Source organism: Myotis davidii, unplaced genomic scaffold (genome assembly GCF_000327345.1).
Source record: "Myotis davidii unplaced genomic scaffold, ASM32734v1 scaffold44, whole genome shotgun sequence".
Classification (NCBI taxonomy): Eukaryota; Metazoa; Chordata; class Mammalia; order Chiroptera; family Vespertilionidae; genus Myotis; species Myotis davidii.
Window position 1 is genome coordinate 13,062,303 of NW_006299705.1, and position 13,270 is coordinate 13,075,572.

Consider the following 13,270-nt stretch of genomic DNA (forward strand, 5'->3'; position numbering starts at 1 on the left):
TAGATACTGATGTAAATTTTGTTTGGTCCCTCTTCATAGAGGAAAATGTTTTACGCAGTACCATACGTTAAAAAAGTACTAGGAACTTTAATTGTTTTTGTAAATAAAAATGTTATAATTATTGAAAAACAACACCTAAAGTGCATTATGATGATTTAAATAACGTGCAGGTTGCCCAAAAATGTGCGGTCCCTGGCATATGTCTTAGAGATTTCTATGCGGTATGCAATGTGTTAATAACAATAATAATACTAGAGGCCTGGTGGACGAATCCATGCACAAGTGGGGTCCCTTGGCCTGGCCTGTGGGATTGGGCCCAAACCAACTCTCCGACATCCCCCGAGGAGTCCCGGATTGCGAGAGGGCAAGGCCAGGCCGAAGGACCCCACTGGTGCATGATCAGGGCCAGGGAGGGACGCGGGAGGTTGGTCAGCCGGGGAGGGACCTCAGGAGGGCTCCAGGGCATGTCCAGCCCTTCTCGCTCAGTCCCGATTGGCTGGACCCCAGCAGCAAGCTAACCTACCAGTTGGAGCGTCTGCTCCCTGGTGGTCAGTGTGCATCATAGCAAGCGGTTGAGTGGTCTTAGCATATCATTAGTATATTATGCTTTGATTGGTTGAACGGATGACTGGATAACTGGGCACTTAGCATATTAGGCTTTTATTATATAGGATACTGTAATAAGATATCTTAATTGTACTCTACTTACCCTTCTTGCGATGATGTGAGATGATACCATGCCTACATGATGAGATGAAGGGAGGTGAATTACATTAGCATCGATGAGAGCATTAGACTGCGATAAGGTTTACTTGTACAAAACACTGTGATACCCAGACGGTCAATCTGATAACTGAGATGACTACTAAGTGGCTGAAGGTGGGACACAGAGATGATTCATGTCCTAATTCGGATGTAGTAGGTCAGAGGGAGATTTCATCATGCTACTTAGAATGGCATGAAATTTAAAACTTATGAATTGTTTAGTTCTGGAATTTTTCATTTAATATTTTTGGACCCCACTTGACTGTATGTAACTAAAACCAGAAAAAGCAAAACCAGAAATGATGGGAGACTACTTATAATATGGGCATACATAAAACATGAATATTGTGTTCCATTCCTTACCTATGATTTGCACTGATAATAGAATTTTAGACTATACATGTGACCATTGGAAAACACGTGATAAAATTTAGGGCGTGGGGAGGGATGCACTGGGGCAGGGAAAAGGAATTGGGAGACTGTTGTAATTGTATGTTACTTTTTTCAAATACAGGAATAATAATTTTTATTGATTTAGATTTGAAAAGTCTAATCAGAATGTAGATGCATTCAGCAAATAAAAAGAGGAAAAGATCTATTAACCAGCCCAGGTTATATAATATTGAAGTGAATCATTTATGCCTTTAGCTGATCGCCCTCCTCTTCCTACTTGGAGTGTGACTACTGTGCCTTGAATGACCAATTAAGAAAATGACTAGTTATTTGGATTTTAGAAGCATTTTCATGTACTTAGATTCACAGATTTGCTCTCTCTTGCTATGCAGTGAATTTGCGGAGCCTGTTGAAATTCTGCTCATTGGAGCTACTGGTGGAGCGGTCCTTGGACGCCATCTAGTGAGCAGAATCACAATCACCAAGAGTGACTCTCCCTTCGGTGTTGTAAGATTTCTTAATCAAAGCAGAATTTCTCTTTCTAATCCCAATTCTACAATGACTTTACCCTTGGTGCTGGAGCGTACTGGAGGACTCTCAGGAGAGATTCAGGTAGAGTTATTATTCTCATGGTTTTAAAAATAATTTTAAAAAATATATATTTTATAGAGTTTTTACAGAGAGAAGGAGAGAGGGATAGAGAGTTAGAAACATCGATGAGAGAGAAACATCAATCAGCTACTTCCTGCACACCCCTACTAGGGATGTGCCTGCAACCAAGGTACATGCCCTTGACCAGAATCGAACCTGGGACCCTTCAGTCTGTAGGCCGATGCTCTATTCACTGAGCCAAACCAGTTCGGGCTTAAAAATAATTTTTGATAATTAAGTTTGGTGTTGGATTTTCTTTTTCCTCAAATATATTCATTTATTTATTCACAATCAATAATATTTATTAATCACCTAGTAGGTATAAAGCAGTTTCTAAGTCCTATGAAGCACATAAAAATGTATGACAGCTAACCTCAGGGAATTCTTGAGAGCAAGTAAGAAATTAAAGGATGGATTCTGGTAGATGCATGCATTCAACAAGTATCTGTTGAGAGCTTTCAGGGTGCCAGACCCTGTTGTGGGCACTGAGAACATGCTGGTGAACACGACCTTGTCTCTGTTCTCATATAACTTTATATATATATGTATATTATTGATTGTTTACAGAGAGGAAGGTAGAGAGATAGAGAGTTAGAAACATCAACGGAAGAGAAACATCGATCAGCTGCCTCCTGTACACCTCCTACTGGGGATGTGCCCGCAACCAAGGTACATGTCCTTGACCAGAATTGAACCTGGGACCTTTCAGTCCGCAGGCCGACGCTCTATCCACTGAGCCAAACTGGTTAGGGCATGTTCTCATATAACCTTTAGAATAGTTAGCAAATAAATAAAAGAAAGATGATCAGATGATACTAAGTCAGAGGTCCTCAAACTTTTTTTTTTTTTGTCCCTCAGACATCCCACACATGCGCTCTGCGGGCCCGGGACAAGTCGGCTGTTAAGCAGGACAGGCAGCAGCGGCAAAAACACCGGGTGGGCCGGATAAATGTTTTCGGCAGGTCGCATGTGGCCCGCGGGCCGTAGTTTGAGGACGCCTGGACTAAGTGCTTTACAGCAATGTGAAATAGATTCACAACTGCACATGACCTGCTAGCTACTCTAGATGGGATGGTGAGGATGTGATTTTTAAACCGAAGGCTGAAGGATGAGAAACGGGTGGTTATGTCATTGTTGGAGGGATGAGTGTTCGAGGAGAGGGAAAGCCAGTGCAGATCTATAAGGCTGGCATGTTGAGATCTGAAGAGGTCCATGTTTGGGGACCTGGAGATGCTGGACTGTCAAGAAGCTGAATTGGAAACAGAATGGGCAGTTAGTAGGCGATTGTCCTGTACTGTCCAGGGCAGAGCTGTCAGCTCAGACAAGGGCGGAGGTGGAGATAGCCGGAAGTGAATAGACATTGAGTATGTTTTGGAAGAACACTTCATTGGACTAGTGGAGGCCGAAGAAAAGAAAGAATTGAGGGTCGCTGCTGGAATGTTAGTTTTAGCAACCAGTTATATTATAGTGCTGCTTACTGAAATACAGATGCTTGGGGGAGAATCAAGAGTTCGGTTTTGGCCTGTCCATTTGAGATACCTATGAGACATCCCAATAGAGGGGTCAAATAGGGAGGGGGATGAGCAAGTGTGGGTTGGGGTTAGGGCTGCAGACAGGGACGGTGTTGACACAAATGCAGGCATTTGAAACTCTGGGGCCTACGGGGTGTAGAATGAGATGTGAAGGAAACAGACCTGAGCCCCAGGCTGCCGCCTCTGCGGGTCTGAGGAAGGAGAGCCAGCAAAGATTGAGAAGAAAAGCAGAGGAACACTAGGGGATAGCCTGTATTGTGTGAGCATCGTGTAAGTCAAGAGAGACAGGACACAGTATTTTAGGAAAAAGGAAAGGATCAGTTGTGTGCAGTGCTGACGAGAGATAAAAGAAGCAAACAGAAGTGCCCAGTTTTCTTTCTTTATGAATATTGAGAAGCATAAAATTTTAAATTATAGAAACTTTAAAAAATGCCTTTATTATAACATAGAAACTTTCTTTGTTATAACAAGTTAGGAAAGTTTCTGTTCATTTTCTACTGGGAATTTATTTAAGTAGATTTAGAAGAGGTTGCATACCCAGCAGACTTTTCACATGGTTTCATTATTCAGATAGGTTTTGATTGACATAACCTGTGCACATAGCAAGATAGTGTTGTATTCATATATTTAATTTTTTTATATTTCTCTAGTATATATTTTAAAAATATGTACTTCTATATTTTTGTTATCCTGTGATGATGAAAACTGACTAGGTATTCAGATTTCTTTTTTTGTTAGACATTGTTATTCATGAAAACTGATATTCTATAATTATGCAGTTTACATTTGCAGATATCATTGTTTAAAAAACTGAGAGATAATAATAGGAATTTGCTGGAGATATTCTAGAATAATATTCATATATGTGTGTATTTTTTCCTAATACTACATATCCTGCAAAGTAATTCTTGGTTTAAAACTGATCATTTGTATTTAAAACTCACATACACACATGCCCTGCAGGTGAACTGGGAGATAGTAGGACCCAATTCTCAGGACGCCTTACCACCACAGAACGGAGACTTCGCAGACCCCGTGAGCGGGGCCTTCTACTTTGGAGAGGGAGAAGGTGGCGTGAGAACCATAATTCTGACCGTTCATCCTCACGAAGAAATTGAAGTCGAAGAGACTTTCGTTATTAAGCTTACACTTGTGAAGGGACAAGCTAAGTTAGACTCCAGAGCTAATGCTGTTACGTTAACAGTAAGTCTGATTTTTTTTATTTTCCCACAGAATTTTTAGTGGAGTTATCAGAAAATGCATTTACATTTGTTGAAACTCGGAAAGCTTATGATGAATTGACACTTATAAAACCAAATTCCTATGGTTGTTAAGTTAGTTTCTTACATAGCCTGATTAATGGTATTAGTTCTAAGAGGGTTTAATGCAGTGAAACATACTTATTTTATATTCTCTAAGAAAATTTGGTGGATATTTGCCACATTTAGGCAGGAGGTACTTGTGATGTCATCCTAAATATTGCCTCTCTTTGCCATCAAAATACATAAACATTATTAACCAGTTTCAAGTCAGACTGTGTGAAGTTAGAATGGTACTTGTTCAACTAGCACAATGATGTGTTGGATTAGATTCACCTTCAGCGTATTTGATATGAACCACCCAGTCCATCAGGGCAGAATGTGTTTGGACAAACACAGCTAGATGTTGCCATGAAGGTATTTTGTAGATGTGATTAATATTTACAGTCAGTTTACTCTAAGTAAAGGAGACTATCCTTGATAATGTGTATGGGCCTCAACCAATCCGTTGAAGGCCTTGAGCGCTAATACTGAGATTTCAGGAGAAGATATCTGCCTCAAGAAATCCTGTGTAAGTTTCCAGCCTGCCCCATAGAATTCAAACTCAAGACCACACCTTCAACTCGTGCCTGGGTTTTCTGTCTGCTAGACTGCCCACTTGCCATTTCTTTTTCTGCCAAAGTAAACTGGGGAAAGAGATGGTTTATTTTGCAATACTCTGCTTTAGAATCCTTTCCGGTGTGAAATAGTCCTCTGCCACGACTGTCAACCTCTTTATCCCCCCAAATTTCAACATAAGAACACCCAGAGCTTGGGGAACTTGTTGGTTCCCTCAATCAATCTTTCCTTCCTCTCTCCCCTCCTCTCTCATTTCCTCCCTCTCTCCCTATTTCTCTGGAGAAGTTTGACTGATACAGACCCCAGACAAGAGTATTATCCAAACTTAAAAGATGTCATTTCTCTGCATTGTTTTCAGTAGCCCAAACAATTGGGCACCATAATCTATAAATTGACACATAAAACTAAGTATCACTGGACCTTTTGCCTCTCTCTACCTTGTATTATAACCAGTAGAAAGAAGTTAGCAAAAATTAACTGATTAAACAAAACAAACATAAGGCAAAATGAACCTAAATCGAGACATGAAAATACTATCCTTTTGAGATTCTGCAAATTGTAGTTTTCTGGACACTTATTCCCATTATCCTTGGGGAATAAGAACTTGCTTATTTTAGGTAACACTCAGTGTAATAAAGAAGGTTTAAAAACCAGATAGCTAGATAGATTTAAGTATTATTTCTATGTCTCTTCCATTCCTTCAGCATTGATTGATACGTTGGATACTGTATTTTCATCCATAGTTGTTATATATGGTATTCACTCTGCTGTTTCTATTTTTAGATACAGAAGTTTGGAGACCCCAATGGGGTGGTTCAGTTCGCTCCTGAGTCTTTGTCTGTGAAGACCTATTTGGAGCCCTCAGCCCTGGAAGGGCCCCTGATCATCACTTTCATGGTCAAAAGAGTCAAGGGCGTTTTTGGAGAGATTAAGGTATCATTTTTCATTTTATTTTTAAGTAGAGCAACAACTTGCTTAACAAACATGGTTGAGAGGGACAGAGAAACGGCGTTGTTCTGGTTAAAGGTTTTCATAAACTGAAGTGACACGAGTTTTCACAGAAGCGGAGAAGTGCCTCGGGCTCTCCAGCCAGGCCCGCCTTCAGCGATCTCTCCACATGGCATCACAATTAGATTAAAAAGATCTTCCTCACACTTAGTCAGGAAGAGTATGATTCAACTGTTTTGTATTTTCTGGTTTGCTACTTTTCCTACTTAAATCTCTGAGTTTTGTAAATTGCTTAATGTATTCTCTTGGGCTTTATTTCTCAATAGAACTTAATATAGCAACTGATTTTTAAGAGATTGCGTTTGAGTGTTTATTGATATAGATGCCCTTGTAAATCATCAAGATACTTGTCTAACCGATCTAGGTTACATATTTGGTGAAATTTCTCAATGAAGTTACCTCTTTTCCTGTAACTGCTACTTGTTCAGTTGAAGTTTTATGGTTTGGAGGGCGAAAATTCTTGGAAAATAATCTTTAATTCTACGAAATCTAATAGATATTTCCTTGTAGTTAAAGAACAGACAAGAACAAATTCTGATGTGAAATATTTGATTATCTAGTCACATTTACCTTCAACCACTGTCTGTGGTTTGCTGTGGAATGACATGTGGTACCGCCATTTTAAAGTTAACTTGCTCTTCTTTATCTCTTCAAAATGGTATTCTTTTAGGAGTAGGTAAAATGAGATCTCGTAGTCTTTCCTGCCAGTTGCATACGACAGCCTGAAAGAGTGAAGATACTTTCACGACACAGACGTCACTCCTCTGTACTTTCTAAACTAATAACTCCTTGGAGACTGTGAATATAATGATGCACAGTTAATATTTCCCTTTTGTTTATTAGAAAGGAAAACATAATTCAAAGGATTTTCAATTCAAAACATAATTCATAATTCAAAACATAATTCAATTTACTGCATCATATAACATTGTTGGATTTTTTCCCCCCATTTATCTTAGGTTTACTGGGAAATAAGTAGTCAGTTTGACATTACTGGAGACTTTCTCTCTACAAAAGGCTTTTTCATCATTGCTGATGGAGAGCGTGAAGTGAGCTTTGATGTTCATTTGCTACCAGATGATGTACCCGAGATAGAGGAAGCCTATGTGATCCAGCTTGTTTCCGTAGAGGGAGGAGCCGAACTGGACCCAGAAAAATGCATCACGCAGTTCTCTGTTTCTGCAAATGATGACCCACATGGAGTCTTCGCTCTGTATGCAGGTCGCCAGGCAGTGCTCATTGAGCAGGACCTCACCAGGTCCATCCAAGTCAATGTAACCCGGCTTGCCGGGACTTTCGGAGATGTGGCTGTCAGATATAGAATATCATCTGATCATAAGGAGCAGCCAGTTGTTACGGAGAATGCAGAGAGGCAGCTGGTGGTCCAAGATGGTGCCAGCTCTAAAGTGGACACGGTGCCAGTAAAGAGCCAGGTTTGTAGTCTCTCTTGATTTCCTGGTCATTCCAGTCAAGCTCCTTCAGTGAGAGCCCTGACTTACCTCAGGATCAGATTAAATCTTATTTGGAAATTATATGTAACCAGGGAAAATGCCTTGGAAAATGCATAGTGATTATTGGGTAATACAAAGAGTGAAGTATTCACAGATTATAAGTGAATAAGTATATTTCAATTTGGAGATGGGATATTTTTGTCTAGGACAGTAGCAGGCATTTATTTAATCCTTGCAAAGTTCCAGAAATCATTTCAATTGATATACATACACACCCCAATATACACACATGTGCACATACACACACAGACTTACACACATGTACATACACTCACAAGATACTTGTTGAAGGGGAGAAATTTAGGCTTTCTTGTGGGACTGGCCTGTGTTCCCTGGAGTTTGGAGGGTCTGCATGAACACAGGGGCTGGTATCTGCTTCTCTCCTTGTGCATCTGTGTGGAAAGTGGCTCTGACTGTCTGTGATGGTAAAAACTAGAGAAGGCAGTAGACAGCTCTGGCAGATGTTTGGGGTGTGAGTGAAAAGAATGTGTGGATTTGCTGTGAGTCCTGTAGGTACCTCAGCAGTCTCTCTCAGTCTGAATCACAGAGAGTGATGCGAGTGACTCTTTGTCTTATTCCTCTCGAGGATGGTACATAGCTAGTGTCATTCTGTATGCATAGGAGATAATTTATTTCATACATGTGATGCACTATGGCACTGGGAATTAATTATCTCGTTGTTGGAAAGGTTGCCCCAGAGGGTAACCAGATTGAAATAATTCTGGGAAAAATCTGTGGGGTGGATTGTAAAGCTTGGTGAGAATCTAAGAAAGGTTGTGGTCTCAGAAGATTAGTGAGGGGTAGAATTCTGAAGTCTTTGAGGAACACCTACGTCAATTCCATGAGCGGTCCAGAATTTGAGTGCCTGCCTCTATGGAAGGATAGTGGTCAGCCAGTGTTAGGCAAGAAAGGACTACATCAGGGAGGCAGAATTGTTGTCATTCTTTCTCAAAGCAATACTCCCTGTCCCCCGTCCCAAACCTTGAATGTGCCAGAAGATTGGTGGGAAGGTCTAAGGGGGACTGAGGGAATATTGAAACATCATACCATGACCCCTTTCCCACTGCAGATCCTGAACCGCAAATCACACAAGAACTAGGATAAACAGGGGAGCTTTTACTGTGTGCCTGGTGGAAGTCACGATTGATAGAGGTCTGGCCTTTACCTTCCTGAAAGTGACATAAGCTTCAAGACTTCCCCACAACATTGTTTCTTTGTGGAAAGAAACCCCACAAAGCACTAACCGGAGAAAAATGAAGCAGTTTGCTATTTGTATTCCACTAAGGTTAGCCGACTCAGTGTTGATGATCTTAGTTTCATATAAGTTTATGACCAGTATAAAACAGGCTGCCATTCAGAATAAGCAATAAACATATGATACTAATTCACACCTGGTGTGTAGCCTGTCCATCTTTTGTGCACCCGAGTCTTTACTTTTGTTGTTTAATAAAGGATAAAAAATGGAGCTTCTTAGTGCACATGGGTTCCATAACTGTTCCTCTGTAGTTCTTTGGGAAATTGACTCAATGCCACGGGCCTATTGTGTCAATTTCTAACCTCTGTTTTCTATAAACAAAAATTCTTAAGACTGGAATAGAGTGCAAAGCTGGGGAAATAAGAAGTGGATTAATTTAACCAGAATATCCTTTTGTTAAGTCTCATTTACAAATGATCAGAGTTTCTTTTAAATACTGTGTGCTTAAGTTACATAATTATAAAATTACACAATAACTTGAAACATCTTCCTACACATATCTGTGTAACATCACCATCTAAACACCTTCATGTTATAATTTCTGCTAATGAATACGGGGACGTTTCTTCAGCTTTTCTAGGAATAGTTTTATTTTATATATCTTATATTGATACTAAGGTTTCATTTGACACCGAGACATGGCACATTGGTGATTTGACCATTCTGTTCTTCACTAAGCAATGTGGCAAGTACACAGTTATTCTCAGACTGTGTATAGGAAAACCCAAATATGTTATAAATATCACATGGACTGAAACCATTGATCTGCCTAAGACTGAGGTCATCTGTTGCTAGTGCTACTTGTGGCATTTTGAAAGATGGTGGTCTTTTGATTTCACTTTGAAAGCTTAATAATATAGTTTATAAAAATACGTAACTTTCTTAATACCTACTTGAATCATCTATGAGTTTTTAATACCTTTTTGAACCTATTTTAATTATTTCTATTTTCAAGAGAGCCAACAAAAGTTGACTAACTTATGAACACATGAACGCTTCCTTTTTTTAAGAAACATATTTCACTAGTATTAACATATTTAAAATTGCACAGGTTCCTTCTTCCTCTCACATTTCAGGAATGTGGTGTGGGACTAGATAGATTATATTAGGTGTTGCTGTGTCTTCCAAGGTAACTGTGTGGGGCAGGTTGTGATGCACAAACCAAGGGCAGAATATTTTCAGTGGTCCCCTTCTTCCCTCACACCCTGGAGATAATGCATTGCCCTCTGAAGTTTGCAAGATACTAGTTACAAGAATTCTATACCGTTCTCCTTGTTCTACCCTCCTGGTAAAAATTAAGACCTTGGCAGGGCAGTAGGTCTTAGAACACAGAAAGTTTCCATTAGGCTCTGAAACTAGAAGACACTTGGTGCTGACTGAACATCAGGACCTGCGAGTATAAACTGTTGCCTCACCTGGTTAACAGTAGGCTTCTTTTATGAGGTGCATCCTGATGGTAAGACTCACTGGCATTATAAAGAAACAAGTCCAAGTTTAAAATTATTTAAGCTAGAAGGCGAGGACTTTACACTTGTGGTTGAGTCATGTATTCAAACATTTATTGACTGTTCGCCCTGTGCCAGCCATTGCAGTAAGCATAGCCAGTACAGAGGTGACAAAGACACAATCTCCGTCGTCCTGTTGCTCCTTGTCTAGTGCAGAGGGCCATTAACCGCAGTTACAAAAGCGTGGGTCCGCGGTGTTGGTCGTGTGCGCCGGATATCACGGAGCTGTACGCTCTTTCCATTTGGGCCCAGATGCGATCAGCACGGTGGGAACCAGTAGAACGGTACTGGTGATGCAGTCCTGGAGCAGGGGAGGCAGGGCATGCTGGAGAACATGCCCCCTCCTAGTCACCGTCAAGGTCCTTTTCACTGAATCCCCTGCGTTTCTTCTGTAGTAAACCAGCTTTTCCGCAACTTTGCTGTGACTGCTGTTCGACTTCAATGTCCAGTTACTGTACCCTGGGGATTTGCTGCGGCCACACGTCTGTGTGTGCTGGCTGCGCTCCTGAGCAGAGCAGCCGGGTGGGGAGGCACAATGACTGGGAGCCTGGCCCTTCCTTTATTAGGAAATAGGGACCAAAAACCCCTTAGCTGCTCAGCCAGTGAACTGCCTGGGAAAGAGGGCCTACGCTTAGAAGCGAGGTGGGAAACATGGGAGTGAAGGCAGGACACTGATTGATTTCTGTTTCCTTAGCACCGTGGTCGGCAAACTGCGGCTCGTGAGCCACATGCGGCTCTTTGGCCCCTTGAGTGTGGCTCTTCTGAAGCCTTAGGAGTACCCTAATTAAGTAAATAACAGTGTACTTAACTATATAGTTTAGGTTTAAAAAATTTGGCTCTCAAAAGAAGTTTCAATCGTCGTACTGTTGATATTTGGCTCTGTTGACTGATGAGTTTGCCGACCACTGCCTTAGCAATTGACCTGTGATTCATGTTCTGTGAATGCCATTTGGACAAAAATGAAGATGGATTGAAAGAACGAGGCACCTGTTCCCCGCAATTTGAAATCACTATGGTACATATTTTGCACATTTGGAGGGTGTGATGTACGTTTGAGAACATTATCTTTAAAAGAAGAATGGACTCCACTGACGTGGTTATTTATACATTCAATAAAGACATACAGAGTTTTTAGCAATATTCCAGGTTATGTGCTAACTTGTCTGATCCATTATCAACAACAGTATTTCTTTGGGAAAATGTATTGTATAGTTAAAAATAATATTTTAGAGAAACATCAGTTTTAAAATTCAGGCTTTCCCTTATTTTGTTGTATTCTAAAACTTTGAAAATTGATATTTAATACATGGCACTAGTAATTATTTGTCAGATATTCAAATAATAAGTGCACCTAAATCATTATCCATTTTGAGTAAATATGGATTATTAGTTACTGTCCATGAAGAGGTTTTTCTGGTTTTAGAAGCTGACACTATCCACCTGTGGGTTCCTTCCAATCCTGTAGCACAGATTCTATCACTAATAGTTCTTTTTGTGAGTCTGATTTCTGAGACCACTTGGGAACCATGGAGAATTCGCACATTTGTTTTTTATATACTCTGTTACTATCACTCTTCACCCCACAGTCTCCATAACAGTGATTTGTTTATAACATGAAGGAAAGGGCATAGATTGATGGAACAGATACAAACGTATGCTGAGGTCATGTGCTAATGACTTATGCCAATCTCGGTATTTTTCTCGCAAAGTTATTTTTTAATACTTAAAGTCATGGATACTGTTTGTTTATTATAGGTCTTCCTATCACTGGGCTCTAATTTCACTTTGCAACTGGTGACTGTGATGCTTGTTGGTGGACGTTCCTATGGCGTGCCAAAAATTCTCCAGGAAGCCAAATCCGCTGTCCTACCTGTCCCCGAGAAAGCTGCCAATTCCCAGGTAATTGGCCCTGGGTGTGGTACTCTCTGGATACCACCAGGGGGCAACATTTATAGGAAGGACTAAGATTCAGAGAATTTTTTAACATTCACTATTACCTTAAATCATCCCATCTGGCGGGGGAATGGGTGGAAAAGGTGAAAGGGATTAAGAAGTACAAATTTCCAGTTATTAAGTAGTCACGAAGATATAAAGTACAGCATAAGGAATATAGTCAACAATATTGTAATAACCCTGAATGGTATCATATGGATACTAGATTTATCAAAGTGATCACTGTAAGGTATATAAATGCCTCATCACTATATTATACACCTGAAACTAATATAATACTGTATCTGTAGTTGAAAAATAAATTTAAATTTAAAAATAAAATAAAAATCTAAGTAATCCTATGAATATCAAAGTAGACATGGATATACCATATGAAAACAGTTTGTCAATTTTTGACTTTAGGTAGAATAATATATTTCCTTTTTGGAGTTTTAGAAAGATTGTATCTTGTAAAATTTGAATGTAAAGTATAGAATTTTAAAAATGACAGTCACTTTGAGTCAGAATTTCCAAGGTTTTTTTCTTGATATTAAATATTTAATATTGCAGTATTTTATATTAAACTAGAGGCCTGGTGCACGAATTTATGCATGGGTGGGGTCCCTCAGCCTGGCCAGTGATTGGAGCCTATTGGGGCTGTGAGAGGTTGGCTGGCTGGGGGGAGGGGCTGGGGGGAGGGACTGTGGGAGGTTGGCTGTGGGAGCACACTGACCACCAGGGGGCAGCTCCTGCATTGAGCATCTTCCCCTGGCGGTCATTGTGCGTCATAGTGACTGGTCGACTGATCATTCAGTCGCTTAGGCTTTTATATATCTATATA

The 13,270-nt window shown here is 40.2% G+C and overlaps 1 protein-coding gene across 1 annotated transcript in view; it reads left to right on the forward strand.

Annotated features, from left to right (window-relative positions):
* Positions 1–13,270, forward strand: part of ADGRV1 (adhesion G protein-coupled receptor V1) — a 481,118-nt gene that overhangs the window by 168,800 nt on the left and 299,048 nt on the right. The window contains 5 exon segments of the mRNA XM_006775582.2: positions 1,551–1,770; positions 4,305–4,544; positions 6,002–6,151; positions 7,186–7,659; positions 12,253–12,396. Of these exon segments, the coding sequence (XP_006775645.1) occupies positions 1,551–1,770; positions 4,305–4,544; positions 6,002–6,151; positions 7,186–7,659; positions 12,253–12,396 (1,228 nt within the window).